Raw genomic sequence first — 20,447 nt, 5'->3', positions numbered from 1 at the left:
CTGACGTTCACGCGGAGAACAGCGATGTTGACGAAGCTACTGGTGTCCCCTCCGATCCAGAGTTGTGTCTAGAAGTAGCAACTTGGTTCCCTCCATTACAAGACCGATCGAAGTTCCAATCCTGGAATGCCGAGCTTATCCAGGAAGTTGTTTTTTCAAAGCTGTTCAGAACAAAGGTATTGTCGAAATCGACAAGGCAGTGGTGGTAACAAAGGACTTCACGGTTGTCCTCAGTTCTAGGGGGAAGCTTGTTCCCCCGTGCGCATACAGCGAATATGGTTTGGGAAGCCAGCTGAAACTCACGAGTTTACAGATGGTATCATCTTTTCTCAGTTATGTTGATCACCTAAAAATATGCACGGGCTGTCATAGAAGCTTATTCCCTTCCATTTCGACCACCACATCAGCTCTGAATATCTGGGACGTGTGGAGGAGCACTGTTTCGGGCTGTCCCGGGAAGACTTATGCCCACCATGCAAGATCACAAGGACGAATCTGCGAGCACGGGAGAAGAAAAAAAAACGAGAAATCTATGAAACCAACGAGGCTTCACCAAAAATTACGCTCGACTACTAAAAACCTAAAGAAGAGGGTTATTAGGGCCACAGTTTTTCGAGAAAAAGCGAAGAACGACATTCGGAAAATAAAAACACAGCTTTCAAAAGTGTCTACCAGTCAAGTAGACGAACGCATGACCGGTCTTCCTCCAGCACGACAACTCGCTTTTCGTGCTGCGCTGAAAGCTTCAAAAGCGAAGTCAGCTAGAGGGAAGCGCTACGAAACCGAGTGGCTGATGACTTGCCTGCTCCTTGAAATATCGAGCCCTGCTGCTTAGCGGTGATGTCAAAGATGAATACACTGCATCTGCCGACATCCTCACGCCTTAAACAAATTGTCAAGGGAATGCCTTGCGAATTTGGGTTCGTTTCGCTCAGCAGCATCGGTGCATTCATGAAAGGAAAAGTAGGAGTCAGATGCTGAGGAACACTCATACTCGATGAAATGAAAGTGCGCCGAGCTCTCACATTCAACAAGCAAACCTACAAGGTTGACGGTTTTGTCGATTATGGAGCGGGGAACGCGGTGTTACAGCCAGGTGAGGCAGGCGCGCGTCGCAGAGCTATTTTTGGTTTGGATTAGCGTGATGCTATGAGCGAGGCCGACGCTTTTACGACGCTTTTACGACGCTTGGGCTAAATCGTCAGCTCGCGCTGTGTTAAGGCAACCACAAAATGAACTTCTTTTGAAAACGCGCCGAAAGGGACGGACGTGTAACGCGTTGCAGGTGCTAATCGCGGAGGCCACAGTAATGGCGAATTACTTTGCTTACCGCTCCCAGAGAGCAACACCACCCCGCCGACCGGGAGAGTGGCAGGCGCGTATAAAAGGCGCGTTTTAAACCTCTTGAGTCTGTTACCGTGGCTCAGTGGATAGCTGGTCCGGCATGTGTTGTTGCGGATCGAGCGGTCGTGGGTTCGACGCCCGATGACGGAACATTTTTTCTTTGCCATCTGATCGTGCAAAGTTTTTCTACGTCATTTCCGTGACGCAAATACGTCACTGAAGTCTTGGTGGACCCCGGCATAAAACACTTTCGTGTTAAAAATAAAAGGAGAAAAATAGACAGATACAAAGGGAAGGGAGAAAATGAAAAAAAAAAGACAGAGAAGCAAATAGAAAGAGAAACAGATATAAAGAAACAGGCATAGGCATAATATAGAAAAAAAGAGAGCACGAATAGCCATGTGCAGTGTAAAATAGAAAGCGGTGGGCGAAAGAGAAGTGAGGGCGTACGCGCCAAGGCAAGCCAGGACCAGCTGTATGCCAACCAGCTGCGCTGTGTCCCAGCCTTGAGCGACTTAGTACAATGTGCGCCAATTTTTTAAGACACTGCAGACGACCCTTCAGTTTTCGTCACATCAGGATTTCTTTTTTTTTATTTTCTAGACTTTGTAAACAGCATAGAGTACTCCAGGAACACGAATTCATTCAGACAAGTTAACCACACATTTACCATTTCTGCATCGTGCATACGACATTTTCAGCATTGACTATGGCAGTTCGCTATTGTTGTTGCAGAATTTCATGCAAGAAACGGGTGATTCAAAGTTGTTGCCGTTGCTCTGGCAGCCTCCGTAGACGAATGGGTGGCACGACTGCGTGCTGTTGTCGTAGTAGAATCGCGGATAACTAGCCAGACACGGTCCACGGTGAGCAGGACGCAGACACAACTCGTGCAGCGGCTCTGTGAGAAAAAAAGTATAAACGCACGTACAGCAGCACGCATGGTGCCTAGTTTGATGACCGCAGCGAGTGTGCGGCACCAATTCATGCATTCCACTCATCAACTATTCTCCGACTGGGCATTCTATTTATTTAGCAGCAAAGAGGATCCCTCCACTCTGGGACTTGCGAGAACGGTTCGCCGATAGACCATTCGAAGCATGAGAAAGGGTTTGAATATGTGCCTGTGCTGCACGAGAATTTATATTTGAAATCACCCTAAAACTTAAAGTTTTCTAGAGTTACCTCGACTATCTCGTGAAACTAAAGAGGCTCCGTTCTGCGCTCGTACCATGTTTTGTGTGAGAACGTCAAAATCACATGAAGTTCAACTGGCAATTTTTCTCGATGAATGCGATGAGAACTGGCCTGAAACGCATTTCGGTGGTTCAACAACATCTGCTACACTCTGCCTTCATTTCTTAGAGAATATGTAACGGACGTACCCTCTACGAGACTTTTTCTAATTATGAGAACTACGGATAGTTTTCGTCCGAATGAAATACATGTCGTTAGATCTATCGTCGTTAGTAGATATGGACACTTACCCTGTGGAACCATGCATATCTTCTCGCACACTTTCTTGTCGTCGAACCTGTTTTCGTTGCCGCCACAGCCGCCGTAGTAAAACAGCTCGCATTTTCCAGTAGCCGTGTTGAAATACCACCTCTTGAGGATCAAGTTGCAGTTACCACTGTCTTTCTTCTTTGTGCATTGCTCATCAGAAGACATTGCCGCTGAAGGAAACATCAATGATGAACCGTTTATGAGAAGCTCCTTATACCACATTGAGCTTGTGTTCTCTGATAGCTCTCACATAAAGATCTGTGCTACGGAAGGTGACCACGTTCAGCGGGAGAAAAATAATTTTTGTGATGTGTCTGCGTCGTTTTTAGACACAGGACATATTAATGGCATGACGCATTCAAGGAACATCGTAATTCAAGGAACATCCATAGAAGAGAACACCGTGTTCTGTTCCATCTAAAATCTTTGGTAAGTGGGTAATACCTTGCCTATAGTATTCAGCGATTTGTTAAAAGTTATCTTGCGGACACCGCTCAGTAAATTGATTTCCTTGCTTAGGTGAACTCAGAAAACATGCCACTTGAATGAGAGCTACTGGTTACGTGACACTATACATGACATTATAAATTACTGGCTGCAATAGAACTCCTCTTCTGGTTTTTTTATATAAAGATTAATATTACAATGACAGACACCTGGACTTTAACAACAACATTAGTAAGAGGAAACAACACGATGTAGCCTTATATGTTGCCATGCATTGCTACGAAAGAGTAGCCAGTGGACGTTCTGCATCTAACCCGTAGGCAGAGGGGGTGGCCCTAGGGGCCCGGGCGCCCCCACCCCCGGAATTTTGGGGAAAAAATAAATAATAAAAATAGCTGTTTTCCTCAAATAGTCAAGGTTTTCAGCAAGTACCCCCCTCCCCTGAAACGAAAATCCTGGCTACGGGCCTGTCCTGCACCATTTCGGAATGTGGCATTAAACAAACCTGCGTAGTCTTTGCAAGGATGCCAAATAAAACAATATTATGTGGTTTGTCCAGTTTCCATGACACAGTTAGCTTGAGAAGCAGCCCACAGTTCGCACAGTGGTGACACTTAGCATATACTTTCTTCATAACTCACCGTAGGCAGTGCTGAGGAGCGCTAGAAGTACGCAGGTCTTCATGGTGGAAGATGTGAGCAAAGAGTGGCAAGTAAGGCGGCAGACACTGACTTTTATACAAGAAACCACGATAGATAAAAGAAAGAGAAGAAAAAAATATATGCTTCTGTTATCTGTCAGTACAAAGGGCGGAAGATAAGGGACGCACTCGTAGTCTCCTCTGCCTTGAAATTGAGTGAACAATGGCTGAGCCTTGCGTTCCACTGAAACGGTGGTAATATTATAGATTATTTGTTCTTGCATGCTCCTATACTGACATCCCCCTGATCAGTTCATAATAATAATTGTTGCGGTTTAACGCCCCAAAACCGCCATATGATTATGAGAGACGCCGTAGTGGAGGGCTACGGAAATTTTGACCACCTGGGGTTCTTTTACGTGCAGCTGATCATTTAAGGTATGACTAAGAAAAGCACACCGTTTAATCATTTCCAGCCAAACTTGGTTCTGTCTATATTAAACACAAACGCCCTTTGCTGGGTCCACTTGATACAGATTAAGCAGATTGTCCTTTCTTTAGGTGTGAGATGTCTCTTTATAATGAATAGGAACTCTGTCATGATGCTTTCTAATGCTTAATAAAATTTCGGAAGCTTCTCAATTCCAAGCTGACATTGGTGCCAAGCATCGTTTTGGTGGAATTCTGGTGGATCTCACGACAGCGTCTGCGTGTTCAGCAACCGGCAGACTGCGACATTGACAGCGTCTGAAAATGGCAAATGTCGCGACTGAAGATTGTGAGAGCGTTCCCATTACCATATGTGCAATCGTATGGTAATACAAACACTATGCTATGGTAGTACGCAGTGCTTCCTGAATTGTACACACCGTAGCACCGAGATTACTGTTGTAAGTTGTGTCTTCGGAACAGTTCTGCCCCACATTTCTGACTGTGTTATCCTCTGAACCGGAACACGAAAACGGCTTATGAGCATACCAGTTGAGAACACTTGCAATAATGCCCCGACGAACACATCACATGAAAATGACTGCGACAATCTGTCTCGTGACGCTTCACTTCAAACAGACTATATTGCCCTAGAAAAGACTTGTGCAACAAACGTAACTTGTACAGCCTGTATTAAGAAATGCCTTAATGTAGGGGTTATATAATCGCGCTTGTGGTGACGCAGAAAAACATGACTTTGGAACAGCAGATACTTGAGACAAAATTCTGGAAAATAAATGTTTCTATTATTCGACATCGTCCGCAGTCATTCAAGGCACATTTCCGCTGCGCATTTGAATGAATGTAGTAGTAGTAAGGCTCGAAAAGTATGAAGAGATATTCTTAAATATGGCCGGTGCTCGCCATGTGGAATCATGCATTTCTATCCCTTGTGCCCAGCGCCATAAAGAAAAATACTTAGTCTGTAGAGTGAGTCACATACATCGACACGTCTAGTCGCCGGTACGAAATTAAAAAATGTAAGGGTGAATTACATTGCAGCAAAACTGGTCTAAGTAGCGGAGATGGCAAGTTGCTTCAAGGTGATATATATATATGGCAGCGAAGCGTTCGAACTTGGCAATGGGTCGTCCTCTCGAGCACCTTCTAGTGGCTCGCCCTCTTCTGCTTTTTTCGAAGAGAACGCAGCTCGCGCTGAGAGTCGGCCCCGCTTTGACTGTCTCTGTATCGCCGAGTATCGTCGCCGCGAATACACCTCTCTATAATATATATATATATATATATATATTATATATATATATATACGTGTGTGTATGTGTTTGTGTTGAGCGTGTGTGCATTTTGCCTGAATTCACGAGGATGAGTAGTGACAAATTTCACACAAGTTCTTGGAGGCTCTTAACATTAGAAAAAGCGATCCAAGTAGCATTATCTAATGAAACCGAATGACAGTGAAACCAAATAAGGCATAAGGAACAATATTTGCAGTCTTCAACTATTGCACAGTTCTTGTGACACAAATGCAGGGATAAAAAACAACAACTTGACACATTGAATAGCTTGCAGGCACTGAAATAACCAATAAGGTGAACGGGAGGACGACTGCAGTCGTAGCTCAATTATAGTAAAGCGTCGCGCGCATTATCCGAAGGTCCGGTTTCTACAGGGGGAAGATACCTGTTCGCCCACGTTAATTTCTTTACACTTATGTCATAATTACTACACCTTATTACAAGGCTCCCAGTTATGTACCCTACACCTTTCTTAGTGTCATTGCATGTTGGCCTCGTTAGGCTATGTCCCTCAAACAAAGGACCCCCGATCCAATCCCTTTTTTTCGTGCAACTTCCATTAGTGGCACATGTGTCTTTTGTACGCTACTGTTAATATTCGACGACATGCGGCACGCCTGTGTGCCTTATGACGAACAGTTTAGGATTAGCGTTCAATTTTCCTCTTCGTGTTGTCTCCTACGGAAACGTTTGTTGTCATGTTTGTGCCACGATGAATTATATAGGCCTACTAACTTGTGCACTACCCACACTGCCGATGCACTACCACACAACCTGAAATGCGGTACGAAATTCGCTACGAAACGTCGCTGGAGCCGACGGCTAGACAGGCGGACTCGTCTTGTCGGAGGTTGCAACTGCTTCAATGCTGCAACTGCTTTTGCAGTTGGAGCCTTCAAGAAGTTTGCAGCAATTTGCACCAGTTGCAGTAGTTGCAGAGGCTGCAGGTGCTGCAGCCTCTAATACGACAACTTCGCTTGTCAAAATGTCTGCTCCAGTGACACGCGTTATTCACAAATTTTTCATCTCTTCAAGCTTGAATCTTCCGTGAGCTTATACCTTTTCTTTAAATGCGAAGCATTTCATTGCGAATTTTGAGCTTTGAACGTATCTGTATTTCTAGCCACCTACGACTTTGTGCTCTTCAGGCCGTTTCCTTAATGGGATAGATAGATAGATAGATAGATAGATAGATAGATAGATAGATAGATAGATAGATAGATAGATAGATAGATAGATAGATAGATAGATAGATAGATAGATAGATGGATAGATAGATAGATAGATAGATAGATAGATAGATAGATAGATAGATAGATAGATAGATAGATAGATAGATAGATAGATAGATAGATAGATAGATAGATAGATAGATAGATAGATAGATAGATAGATAACTTTATTCGTGCCCTGGAGGATCTTCACCCCGTTTTTGTAGGGGCAAGAGTGCGGGCCGCTCCCACGTTGCGACAGGGAGGCCTAACCTCACCGCCGCATCGTGGGCCTCCTGGGCAGCCCTGAGTAGACCAAACTAGTCGTGGGTCGTGAGGAAAGTAGAAAAGGCTTCCTCCGTCAAGCCGTGGTCCGTGTGGTGGTGCAAAGTAGGGCGCGCCCAGAGCATGTGCTTAAAGTCGCTAACCGCCCTACAATCGGGACACAGAAGGGAGACCTCTGTGTACCTACTGAAGACGGAGAGTGTGGGATACGACTTTGTCTGCAGAAGCCTGAGAGTCAAGGCCTGGGGCCTCGTTAGATTTCGATGTGGAAAGGGGAAAGCCCTGCGGCTCATCTGGTAGTGGCTTGTGATCTCGTTAAACGTGGAGAGAATGTCCCTGAAGCGGGGTGGGTCACCCTCCGAAAAGGTCGGACCAAGCTAGTCGCCGGTCCCACCCGGCACGCCAACTTCCCAGTGCCCGGCGCGGCTGGCAAGACCTCGCGCCTGAGCATGGGCCAACTCATTAACGTTGTATACCAAAATTGGTATAGCAAAACATGACTGTATGACGAAGTTAATGACATGATAACACGATAATCACGACATGTTTGTCGTTTAAATGTGAACATATTCGACAGAGATCTGTCTGGCTGGGTGAAAATTCATACGAAAAAATAATAAATTCTCCAGCCATTTACAGTCCAAAGTTGCTAAAGTTAAAATCTAAACAACTATAACTGACCCGACGTTTCGGGACCGCTTCAGTCCCTTCTTCAGGTGTGTCTGTTCGGCCGGCTCCAAAGCTAGCGACTTTCTCTGGTGGTGTGCTCCTCTCCATCGTCCTTCTTCCCGCCCTTCTTCTTGCTGCGGTGTTTTTTCCACTGGTTCCGTAGACCATGCACGTACACACTAGGTAAGGTTGCAGTCGACCGGTTAACATTTCCAGGTGTTGTTTGGATATTCCAGGTCTTTTTGTGTGGCTGCCTTCCGTGTCGATGACCCGGGCGTCGTCAAAATTGGTGCGATGGTCTATCTTTTTGCTGTGTTCCGCGAGAGCGTTTCGCGCAGCGTTGAAGCTACGCACGTCATTTCGATGTTGCCGCATCCTTTCGGGGAAGTTTTTTGTCCCACCAATGTAAGTGGCGTTGCAGTCCGTGCGTTCCGTGATTCTGTTGCAGTCCGTGAACGACTCCAGAGAGAGAGAGAGAGAGTGGCAGAAAGAGCAACACAGAAGTATGTAGAAAGAAAGGCAAGAAAGAAAGAGAAAGATAGAAGGCCAGAGAAGACTACAGAGATCGAGAGAGACAGAATGAAAAAAAAAGACAAAAGGAAAGCGAAAGAGAAAAAAATTCGGCAGATCCCACGTACCGTGGGAGTCGATGTTATGCGAAGCATGCGGCGGGTAGGGGACTGTGGCGTAACTTTTTTACTGAGCGGCACGTTACAAAACGACGCTAAGGATTTGTATAAATTTTATACGCACACATATATACGTTGAATAGCCTATGTGTGTCATATAACCAGTTGTTTACGGTTGGGTATGCAACGTGGGTATTACCAACAAGCGGTAAGCTGATATGTAGTGCTTATACGTGTCCCGAGAACGCACGCACGTTTCACGAACCCGTGTACATGTGTGCAAGAAGTTCTTGACAGTTCTTGAACAAGCGCATCATCACCGTGATCAGTGAGCACCAGCAGCTGGTCATGACTTGTTATAGGATCCGGTCGTAATCGTGGTGACGAGGGCTCCATGTGTAGTGAAGTACGAGGTATGGTACAGCTGTTGGAATTCGTGGATGCCTCGGTCATTTTCGTCGACAAATTGTCTGTCGACAGAGCCCGCGACATGTCGGAACCTGAAGCCACCCATCGCGTTGGTGAGGTATAGGCCGTCGAGGCTGGTAGGCCTGGATAGTGCTACGTAGACCAACATCAGTGGATGGTGTTTGTCGTATTCGTAGACTACGTGGGCGTATGTGGCCTACGTAGCCTAGTCTACAAAGCAGCTGTCAATCAATCTGGCATCATCCTCGGTCAGCATGAGGCCATCGCCCAGCCTCGTAAGAAATGAAGAGGACACTGCGCCGTTCTGGCTAACTAAGTGCACTTTACCGTGCGGGGATGTGGATATCATATCTAACTTTCGTTAATGTATTCCTCCGGGGTCGAGCAATGCTTCAATATAGCTTGCTGAATCATAGGAATACAAACTTAATCTTTATTAGACTGCTATAAAAGCGCAGTCAACACTGGAACTACAGACGTTAATCGGATATGACGCATCTATCGTAGGAGTACATATCGTAGGAGTATCATGTAGTGCTTATTGCTTTCTTGTAAAATTAGATAGCCAGCACCACAACCACAATTCACGTTGCACCGATATTACGCCTGCGTAGGCTGTTTTTCCAAGCCAGTTTATAGACCTGGCGTGGCTCAGTGGTAGAATACCTGATTGCCACGCAGAATGCTTGGGTTCGATTCCTGCTGGGATCCTAATTTTCATTCTTTCCATTCGTGGAGTCAACGCTGCCGATGTTGGTTTTCCTTAACGCTTTAGCATTTAAGTAACCAATGTCTGTTCTCGCCGTTCCTGGGTAGATATAAACTGTCAATCACCTGTGGCACATACCCGTACACCGCGGCCCATGGTAAACGGGTATGTGCCACACGTGTCTATTCGAAAGTGTTTGACGACGTACGCGACAGGATTTTAACGTTATTCATGTCATGACTCGGCAGTAATATTCGTGAAATCCTCTTACTCTCCCATGCAAATCTTGGTCTACACCAAGTTAAGGAGGCGATCATGAGAGCACCCAGACGTAGGCGGCTAGATAGATAGATAGATAGATAGATAGATAGATAGAAACGCTCAAAGTGCCAGAGGTTTGCTAAGAAATGCTTCGCATTTAAAAGAGAGAGATAGTAAGGGAAGCAGAATAGAAAAGCATGGAGAGACTCAGACAGACAAAAAAAAGAGAAAAAAGAGCGCAAGCATAACCATGTATGGTATAGTAGAGCAAGGGGTGGGAAATAAACACGTGAAAGGGTAAAAGTCGTGCCAAGCCATGACAAGCAAGGTGGCCACCAGTTCTGCAGCGGCCCAGCCTTGCGTGACGTAGTGCAAGCTGTACTCGTTTTTTGCATGCCCGGTCAGGAGAAGGTTGGCAATGCGGCTGGAACCGGTTACTCCTTCTGTTCTAGAGAAAAAGTGTGACATGAGGGCTTTGTAGCTTAAGATGCAAACCAGCATGCAAGAGAGGAAAAGTGTAAAGGAAATATTCACCTGCGAAAACAAACGCACATGGGAGGTGAAATAGGTTGGTGCATATTAACAGACACTTCATATAAAAATGTCGCTGTGGCATGTAATAACAGAGAAAACTTGCGCGACCGCGATATCTGACAAAGTAGAATATGTCTGCTTAACAAGAATGACGAAACACATTAACGTGGAATTGCTAAGAAATTATGCACACTCGCACATTGTATCAAACTGAAGGCCATGGTTTTATTGCACAGCACGAAGGAAATTTGCTGTCATTAACCTACAGCGAAACAATAGTACTCGACTCATATTATCAACATCACGCCATTGTCTTAATCCTCAACGCTTATTGTACTCCTTGGTGGGCGTTACTTGGTGCAATAGAAGCGCCATGGAAATCGTGTGCAACGCGCTCCAATAGCTCAGAGATAGTATAGCTGCGGTGGTTCAAGGTTAGTCATAAATAAAGCTTCGTATAGAGAAAATTGCGACCCGCTTCGGAGGCATAAATAATCATCCCAACCTCAGCAGCGAGTGAGCTTCTGAGCGGCATCACGTGCCCAGTGTGTGCTCTGCAATGCCGGCCGGAGTCTTTTGCAATGAATGATTTCTGGCTACGTGTCAGTTCCCACACTTCATAAGTGATCTTAATCTTGGGAAGCTCGTACTTCGATCCAATTGCTGACGTTTGCATATGTTGCCGGGGTGGTACAGCGGCCACGGTGCTCGGCTGGTGACACGGAGGCAGCGGGTTCGATCTCGGCCGCGTTTTCAATAGAGGGAAAAAATTCTGGTTTATTTCAGTGTGCTTTACCTCATTCATTTCCAGAATATTTCGATTGAATGTACTCATCTGCTTTTACAATTTGAGATGCGCATAATTAGAGCAGTTTAAAACAATGAAAATACCTGTGCTCACACTTTTCAATCGAGATTAATTAGTGACCAACTTAAATTATCATTTGAATATTACCTATTAAAGTTCGAATATTTTAATTAATTGATTACACAAAGATTGACAGTTTAGCCCCAAGAGCGAAGCAATGAATGCGATAGCAACGTTTGTAATGTTGAACTTGTGCATCTTAGCAAGCCCAGCGGAACAAACACAAGAGAAAGAGATGCGTAGACAGGACCGGCGCGCGTCCTGTCTACGTGTCGCTATTGTCTTGTGTTTGTTCCGCTGCGTTTCCTAAGGTGCACAAGTTCCACACCCACCAACTAGCCCAAATTTCCGCGTTGAATCGTTTCTAATGTTATTCGAAGTAAGTCTGTCAGCTAACTCTTTTGGATCCGATCTCGCGTAACTTTGCAAAACGTTGGTGTAAGCGAATACAGCCGCCCAAGGGAGAGAAACGGTTTTCATGCAGTTTGTTGTCTCTAGGTGAAGCAGCGACAGCGCAGCACCTAGAAGAGCGTACTAGCCGTTTCTTGATGCCTGCTGATATAGCGCATGCGCCAGTGATAGTAACCGCGCCCTTATGATCAAAGTTAACAGCTGTTGCTTGAGCTGCCCCGCTCGCCCCACCCCATCCTCCAGTTACCCCTGCGTCACTTCATGCCCTTTCAAGACGGGAGGGCGTTTTCTGTGACCTTGAGCAGCAGTTAACGGCAGGCCTCGCACGCGGTATTATGTTACCGCATGCGCCCTCCGTGCGACGGAGATGGCCGGCTCGATTCATTTCCGATTCAGCCTCGTTCGGCGCCAGCGCTCGCGCGATTTTACTGGCGTGTAGCACATACGTGTTATAGATTCATTGTGGGCGAAGCGCAAAAAGCGTAGACGGAAAAGACGAGAACGACACAATTGTATGGAAATTGACGGCGATGGCGACGGCAGAAACCCGTCAAACGTGTCCATATAATTGATATCCCAAGGAAATTACTACGATAGGATAGCATTACACCAAATGCGCAAATTTCAAATTTCCGATAAAAAAAAGAAAATAAACGCACTGCCTCCAGCCGGCGAAGGAAGAAGCTGCCTCAGCAAACGGGAGGAACAGCGCGACCGCTTTGATAATAACTTTATACATACGTGACCTGACTTCCTTGTGCGAAGCACGTTGGCAGCACATGTAGAGCAGATGCTAAATATTAGTTCAAGCACAAAGAGAAACCATTTTTTACCAAATGGTCGCTGACTCACCTACAAAATCGATCATTCGAACTGAAATCTATGGTCCTGAAATGATTAGAGACCCCCATGTGGTGCAAATTTGTCGAGCCCTCCCCCGTTGCGTGCCAGATAATTATATCGCGGGTTTGGCTCTTAAAGCCTCAACAAATATTATTAGACGTTTCCATTGGAAAGCTCGTTTGGAAACAAACGTGGAGTGTGTTTAATGCGTCGTTTCAGGCGCTGCGTAAAAATGTAGCATTTTCGTGTATTTATTTTGTTTATATTTTATTTATTTATTTAACAGAATAGTGTCAGACCTCCTCGGGGGTTAATACAGGAGTGGCAAAAATACAAATGTTATTCAAGCAACGTAATGCAATGCTTATACAAATAAGGACATACAATAATAAAATGCACGCAAGAGGAGTAAAATCGTAACATGCAAGTGTCGAAAACATGGGGATTAATAATGCATACAATATACAAGCGTGACAATACATTGCTAACTAAACCAAAAAAATGAAGACGGATAACAATTATATCGGGGGTTTAGCGTCCCATACCATGATATGATTATGAGGGACGCAGTAGTGGAGGGCTTCCGGTAATTTCGACCACCTGGGGTTCTTTAACGTGCACCTAAATGTGAGTACACGGGCCTCAAACATTTTCGCCTGCATCGAAAATGCAGCCGCTGCGGCCGAGATTCGATCCGGCGACCTTCGGGGCAACAGGCGAGCGCCATATCCACTAGAACACCGTGGCGGTGCAAGAGTGAAGAAGGAATAACAAAACGTTAGAACGTAAATGCTTTGGTAAATATGTATTTGCATGCATATTTACCAACATTGGCTGTGTGTTACTTGAGCTGCAGTTACGGCGTTCCAAAATTTACACAGGCTCTACCTTCCTCAGAATGCCAGCACTCAAAGCAAACACCGACAGATGCCACTCAGCGTGGGAATCGTTGTCATGCAAAGCAGTTAGCAAGGTGCTTGCTGTAACCCAAGATTTCTCTTTGTGCCGTGTGCTAAGAGGCCAGTTTATTGTTCGACCCTGTCATAATGTCGGCGCAAGCGTTCAAACGCAAACGGCATTCTCATCGTGAAAAAGTGCAAGCGCCGGCGCGCTGACATCGATATCACGAGGGGCTTTGTTGCGCGTATTCATGCGGAGTCCATCAGCCCTAGATTAGACACTGCAGTGTCATACTAGTGGATATCTTATATTTCTTGCGTTGACATAAGTGCAGCTAGCTAACGCTGCAAAAACGTAGGCAATGTTAGGCAGCAGTACGCAACCAGCATCGGCCAACGCGAGCTAAATATAGACAGCGCTAGAAAACGCTGGTCTCAACTAGGGAGCACAAGCTGAGAATGAATCAACGTTATTCATTAAGCCAGCACTAGCGAACGTTAGCAAGAGCCAGTAAGCATTATGCAACAATAACCACCTCTCAACCAATAGTAGTCAGTTGCAATCAGCATGGGTAGTACAAGCAAGAACAAGCCGGCGCTAACCTAAAGTGAGTCCTCTTAATGTGATACCTAAAAACCACCAGCCAGCATCAGCAAGGAATAGCTGTAACTAAACTAGATGACAGACCACACATTGTTGCGCGAGATAATGCTAGCTACCTGTTAACCGCGGCTAACCAACACTAAACATTGCTGATAAGCAGTCAGGAATCACTGTATGAGAATACCTAACATTATTGTGAAACCTCACACTCTAAGAAAAAAGAGAGTCAAAAGAGGGTCATGGAACCGTGACTCTCTTCGGGTGTCCATCTGACCCCTTTTGGAAGGTACAGGCAGAGAAAAAGAGTTCGCATTTGGGAAGGAGTCACTGGACCCTCCTGAAGCGCATTTCGATTGGCTTCGGTATACGGAAGAGCCGCCGTATACGCCATACATATCGCACGCTCGCCCTTTGGCGCCGTTGTGGCGCCTTGCTCGGCGACGCAGACGGGGTTGGCGCCGGGGTGGCGCGCCGCTCTCCTCTCTCAGTCGTCTCAGTCTCCTGGTCTATTGGAATGCGACGCGTGGTTGCGTTGGTTGCGCGGAGCGCTGGTTGCGCGTCTTCGGTGGTGTTGACGCCGGCTCCGTGCACAAAGTGACGCTTGGAGGGCGGAATATTCATGGAGCTGCGGACGACAACGGGCGCCGATTAACGGTGAGTGTACTGCTTTCGTAGGTACTAATTATACAGCTTTAGCTGGGCGTCTGCAGCAGCTCTGCGGAACCTGCTAGCCATTTCGAACAGATAGCCTGTATCCGCGGGTCTGTTGCGGATGCCCAACTAAGGCTGTCAGTTAACGAGTTGCCACCGTTATGCGCGTTGCTGTACAAGCTCCCATAAAGTGAGCGATGCAAACAATAATCGAGGGTCATTTCTTGCTGATCGCACGTCGTGTCTGCACTACTGAAGATGCAAGATGTCGTTTTGAGATGCACTTTAGTCTACTTCATAATAACATTTCCATCGACTTTGAGTGTGCAGCGTGCTTCCACGCGTGGGAACGTGAAGAAAAAAAGCCTGTGTACAGAACGCTCAGACGCACTATATGTAATGGTTTTTGTTGGCTTAAAGACGGTAGTTTGAGGTGCAGATATAGTACGGTGGCTTCCATACCGTACGCGGTAGTCACTCAAGTTGGACACGGCTCGCCGGTAAAGTGAAAAAGCTCTAGACTTTCGACGGCGCGCGTTGTTGCGGCCGCCGGCGTGCACTCTGTTCCCTCGTTTCTGTTTGCTGTTTTCGTGGTTTGCATACACTGCGATGACGTTGGGCGCTATAACAGAATCGAGTGAGTGTACGTGATTGTCGGAGTTATGTGCGCTAATTCTAGAATATGACATGTCTGATCTCGACGTAGACGGCGTACGCACGCCCTGGGTGTCGTTCGGGCCCTAGTACTCGCATCTGTTTATCTGAGCATTTAAGGATGGGTTACGTTTGTAAAACATGCGGTCAATAACCGCTCGCGGCATGCCCCTGGCTGCCGGAGGATGTGCTTTGTTGTTTTGTTGTTAGCCTTTATTATGTCTGTGTGAACCACTTATTGTGTAGGTTTTGCAAACCTTTACTGCAATTTCATTTCCTCATCATAATATCACGTTCTGCTTTTCAGATACCGTTTTTCATGGTGCTCAAGCTGGACAGGAGCGACAACCTAGCAAGCCACAAGTCTGATGCCTCAAGCCGTCACCACTTTTTGATTTATTCTTAATCACAAGGAATAAATATGGAAACATGATGGCGATTTCTGCTGTTCATTTAGCACCATATGACACTGTGTACATCACAGTAACACATTTTAGTTGGCTATACTCATTGAAGCATGTAAATGAGGAATACCCAAACTTCTTAATTGGAAATCACAGACCATCTTTTCGCGCTTTCTATATAACTTTGCTGGAAAATATGTGTTGTTTTGACGAGTTTTATTAAAATAATGCTAAAACTGAACCATTCTTTTTTTACAGTCGCTGGGAAGAACGGCAAGTATTATTGGACTTGCTTAAAATGAATACTCCACTATATTCAATAGTAGTCGCGCAAAAGTAGAGCAAGGATCAAATGAGTAGCTTAAAATACTTGTGGAGTCGCTTGATGCTTCGGTGTGGGTCCCTTGACCCCCCTAGGAGCGTTACCGGCAAGAGTCGTCTGACTCCCTATAAGTGGTAACGTGATCCGCCCGACGAGAGTCTTTCCACTCTTCCTAGAGGGTCAGGGGACTCTCCTAGAGCGAGCCGACCCTGACCCACCAAGAGAGTCACCGTGACTATTTAAAGAGAGTCCTATACGTGGCAAGTCAGAACACTCCGAAAAGAGTCACGCATACTCTTTTTTTTCTTAGAGTGCACCAGGGAAAAAGTCAAGGAAGCCCAAAACACGCAAGGACAAGCGCCGTACGCGTTCGCATGTTTTCAATGCCCTGTCTCATTCCGTGGCGCCGTTGTTTAATAACAAATCTACCAACTCGCCCAATTGTCAATTCTATTTAACGTATGGCCGATTGATCTTGGTCGTATACAAACACATGCGATAGATTCCCATGCACGTATCTCGTGTTGTGTCAGTCATGTTACGTCGACATGCTGAGCTATCCCACATGTAGAAGTGTCCCCAGTGTTTTTTTCTCAATCATGCCATTCATGACGTGTACCATTTAAGTCACGAAGTGCTATTCATTACGGTATATGTTAGTCTAGGATTCACGCACGTTGTGATATACTTGCACATCGGTAACCGACAATGATAAGATATTCAAAGTTTCATCACACACAGAAAGTAACCTTATGCACACGCTGCAAGTTTTACCTTACAATGCTAAAAAAAACTTGGAGGATGCTAGAGCTCCGCCATCAAGAGTAAAACTCGATAGCGTAAAGGGGCCCCGTACGCATCACCTTCGTAATTGCTAGCCTAGCTACAAATAATGTACATTCCTAAATGTTGTGCGGCGGATTATTGTTGCCTCTATTTATGAAATTAAATTCTTAATATGGAAAGTGTCGCCTTGACTTTGTGACAAACAAAATCCTTAATTGCCTGGCAGAGCCAGTGCCAGGTAGTGGTACTCGCACGTCCACTTTCGTGTGCTCTGGTGTTTTCTTAAGGTAAACCGAGTGTTTCGCGCGGTCCCGCAGCGGATGTGAGAATTCACGTAGAAATAAGTACGTGGTTGAGGTCCGCTGCGTCTGATACCCTAACCACCCCAATGATCACAACACGAAGGTTTGCTTTTTCCGTGAACCGATTGAAATAATTGTCATTAATTACCCTGAAAGTTATTTGACCCTTCTTTTAAGTAAGCCTATTCTCCGATATCGTATCTATAGACTGTTACTCTTAAATTGTGCCATGACCATCGACGACGTCCTGCCAGTTTCATTTTTTTAAACATTTTTTTAGTGTTTCTGATGATTTCTGATGTCAGTCCTCGACCAAAGTTCTTGGTAAAGACACAAGATTGTCACTTGTTGCTTGTGCTACTAAAAAAGCAACCATTGCGTTGTTATAATGTAGTGTTCACTGCTAGAAAGTGCTGCTTTATACAGTAACTTTCCTCGGAGCAAAAAGAGTCGCTGAATTGCGCTGTGAAATAAATTGCGGCACTTCAAGCGTCCAGCTGCGAAGAGCACGGTGCGGTGTTTTAATTACTGATGTCTGCAGTGTGCCTCACTATTTACAGGCGCTCCTTTCTAGACGTCGTAGCTCTGTTAAAATTTTTTTCTATTAATGACAATTATTGACGCTTACGTCCTAAAATCACGATATGATTTTGAGGGATGCTGTGCCCTCAATGCTGATCTACGTGCTCGCATTTACTGCCTTTCATTTCTCACGTGTAACGCATGATTATGCCTGGCGTCATGGGTCTGCTTTCCGAACATGCTAGCACGATCGGTACATAACGTTTCGGTACATAATAAAGTGTTGAAATTTATGTTTCTGGTAAAGGATTAGCCACCTAAACCCCAAGTATTATATGATTGCACATCTTCGGGACACAATGAAAAGCACACAGAAGTGCTTACAGCCCTCCGCTGCAGACTAGGCTGTGTTGTTGCGTACCACAGCCGCGATTACGCCGTGGAAAGCATTGCACCGAACATTTCAAGACACAGACTATTTCGCTATCAAAGCGAGACGGCTGCGCAGGTTTCTGAAACACACTTATCCGAACAAGCCACGAAGCATCACACGATGTGCGATTTCACTCGGTCATCGACTCTGCGTCGGTATTTATATCTCTGCCTCTGCATAGCAGTTCTACTAAACGCTTGATTAATGCTGGACCGCTTATCTCGTGCCCTATGCTCGCAAAAATCACACGCGGCACACGCCCCCTCTACTTAGTGTCTTTAGCTGTATAAAAGCCGGGCGCACGTGCAGGCTGACCAAGTTAGCGTGGCTCCATCGCAGTCAACATGAAGGCTTACATCTTTCTGGCACTTCTGAGCAGCGCCTATGGTGAGTGTTGAAGAAAGCTTGTCCTACATTAACGCGATAACGTTAAAACCTCGTGCCGCAGATGTTCCGGTGTTTTCGGTTGTGAGCTAAAACTCGGCGTTTTCCGTGAGCGAAAATTCGAGACGGATGCAAAAAATTGAATAGCAACAATATAGGGTCCGGGTGAGAATCCAACACAAACCTTGCGCATGGCAAGTAGCAAGTGTTCTATCACGAAGCCACGCGAGTGCATAGAGCTGCTTCGTAAAAATACCCTATAACAATGTCATGTAATCTTCCTCAACAAATGTAATATTCCGAGGCAGAATCGTCGAATCGCACCAGGCGTCAAAACATGTAAATTACCCCAAGGTGCGCGTCGCACCTTACGGAAGCGTAGTGGGTACTTAGGAAATCTGCAAAAAAATAGATATGGCATATTGGGCGGTTAGCAACTGTATATCCAGTGGGCATTCTAGGGTAGTATGAAACGACCGATGTTAATCGCACAAAGGTTCCTTTCCTTCCGGCATGACTGAGGGCGTTGCGCACGGGGCCCCATTACGCTATCGTATACTATTATTGAATGCAAAGCTCAAGCGTTCTCCAAGTTTTTCAAGGACAATATAAAGTATACCTGCGGTTGAAGTATAATACTTTAAACATTGGGAACAAAACTCCACGCAAGATCTCCTTCCTGCTTGCCCGAATGATGCGTAAGTGTAGAGTTTCGCTGTGGGAAAAGAAATCTTCAGAAAGGCAAACTACAGGTTATGCCTTACGTTCATCGAATTTCGCACAACGTAAAAAAAGTGGCAAGCCGGTACGAGGTTAAGGTCGTCTTCTTGGCCCCCTGTAAATTTAGTAGAGAGTGCCCTATGGCCGTAGGAAAGAGTAACAGTACGCCCCAGTGTTCACCCACTACACCCAGTGCACTTGTGGGGTGGTGTATTACATTCCCCTGACGTGCGACAGTTTGTATATTGAATAGACGGGACGGTCTTTCACCGAAAGGGCGCGGGAACACCAGTGACATAAAAATAACAATGCAGGAGGCACTTTGCCTCAACACTTCAACAGATGCACAGGAAAAGATGAGGGTGGAAGAAACACACCCTGCAAAATAATTCCTGAAGGGAAGTTCTTGTTTTAATCGAGGGACCAGACCCAAAGGGAAATTGTCGAAGCCTGTCATAACATCAAAACTGGTGACAAGTGTATTAGCACGCCGTTTCTTTCGTTATTGCCCGAAGAAGTTGCTTTCCTGGAGAGTGCACCCTAAAAGCACTTTTTAACGCGATAGCGTTAAAGAGCTCGTATCGCAGAAATTGCGCTGTCGGCGTCGGGGCCGTTGGTTGTGAGCGAAAAATCATCATCATGTCCGTGACCGAAAAATCGAAAAAGCTGCAAATAAAATAAATAATAAAAATGTTGGGTCCGAATGAGAATCGAACCCAGTCCGTCTGCGTGGCAAGCAGGTGTTCTACCACAGAGCCACGCCTCTGCTTGGAGCTGCACTGAAAGTAACTTTCATGCTTCCCAAAAATACGCGTCCTGTATACAGGTGTCACAGTACGAGATGTAATATGGCAGTAATATTGCGTGGTACAAGTGTACATTGCCATAGGGCGTCACACCATGCCAATATCATAACGACTTCGTGGTTTAAAGACAGCCACCCATTACAAAAGGCGCACACATTAGTGCGCGTATTCCCTTAAGACCACGTAGTGGGTGCATCGCAACTTCGAAGAAGTTTCTCGCGCATAATTGCTCCTGGTTTAAAGCATGCTACCCATTACATAAGGCACACGCCTTAGTGGGCGCATTCTGTTAAACCCTCGTAGTGTTCGAACTGCGCAGTAGGAACAGAATATCGCTATCGCGTTCAGCTCTTAAAGGCGAAGCTTAAGCGTCCCCCAATTTTTGTGCCTTTTCTTGCGTTGTTTGTTTGCTGCTTTTGTGCAAGAAGTGCG

The 20,447-nt window shown here is 45.7% G+C and overlaps 1 protein-coding gene across 1 annotated transcript; it reads right to left on the bottom strand.

Annotated features, from left to right (window-relative positions):
* Positions 1 to 1,870: 1,870 nt before the first annotated feature.
* On the bottom strand, positions 1,871 to 3,015 carry LOC119374863 (amyloid-beta precursor protein). The gene is made up of 2 exons (XM_037645064.2): positions 2,832 to 3,015; positions 1,871 to 2,245 (listed from the first exon to the last, which is right to left on the bottom strand). The coding sequence occupies exons 1-2, from the start codon at positions 3,013 to 3,015 to the stop codon at positions 2,052 to 2,054; spliced, it is 378 nt and encodes a 125-aa protein (XP_037500992.2). The 3' UTR covers positions 1,871 to 2,051.
* Positions 3,016 to 20,447: the final 17,432 nt, after the last annotated feature.

Source organism: Rhipicephalus sanguineus, chromosome 11 (assembly GCF_013339695.2).
Source record: "Rhipicephalus sanguineus isolate Rsan-2018 chromosome 11, BIME_Rsan_1.4, whole genome shotgun sequence".
Classification (NCBI taxonomy): Eukaryota; Metazoa; Arthropoda; class Arachnida; order Ixodida; family Ixodidae; genus Rhipicephalus; species Rhipicephalus sanguineus.
This window is presented reverse-complemented; position numbering and strand designations above follow the sequence as displayed.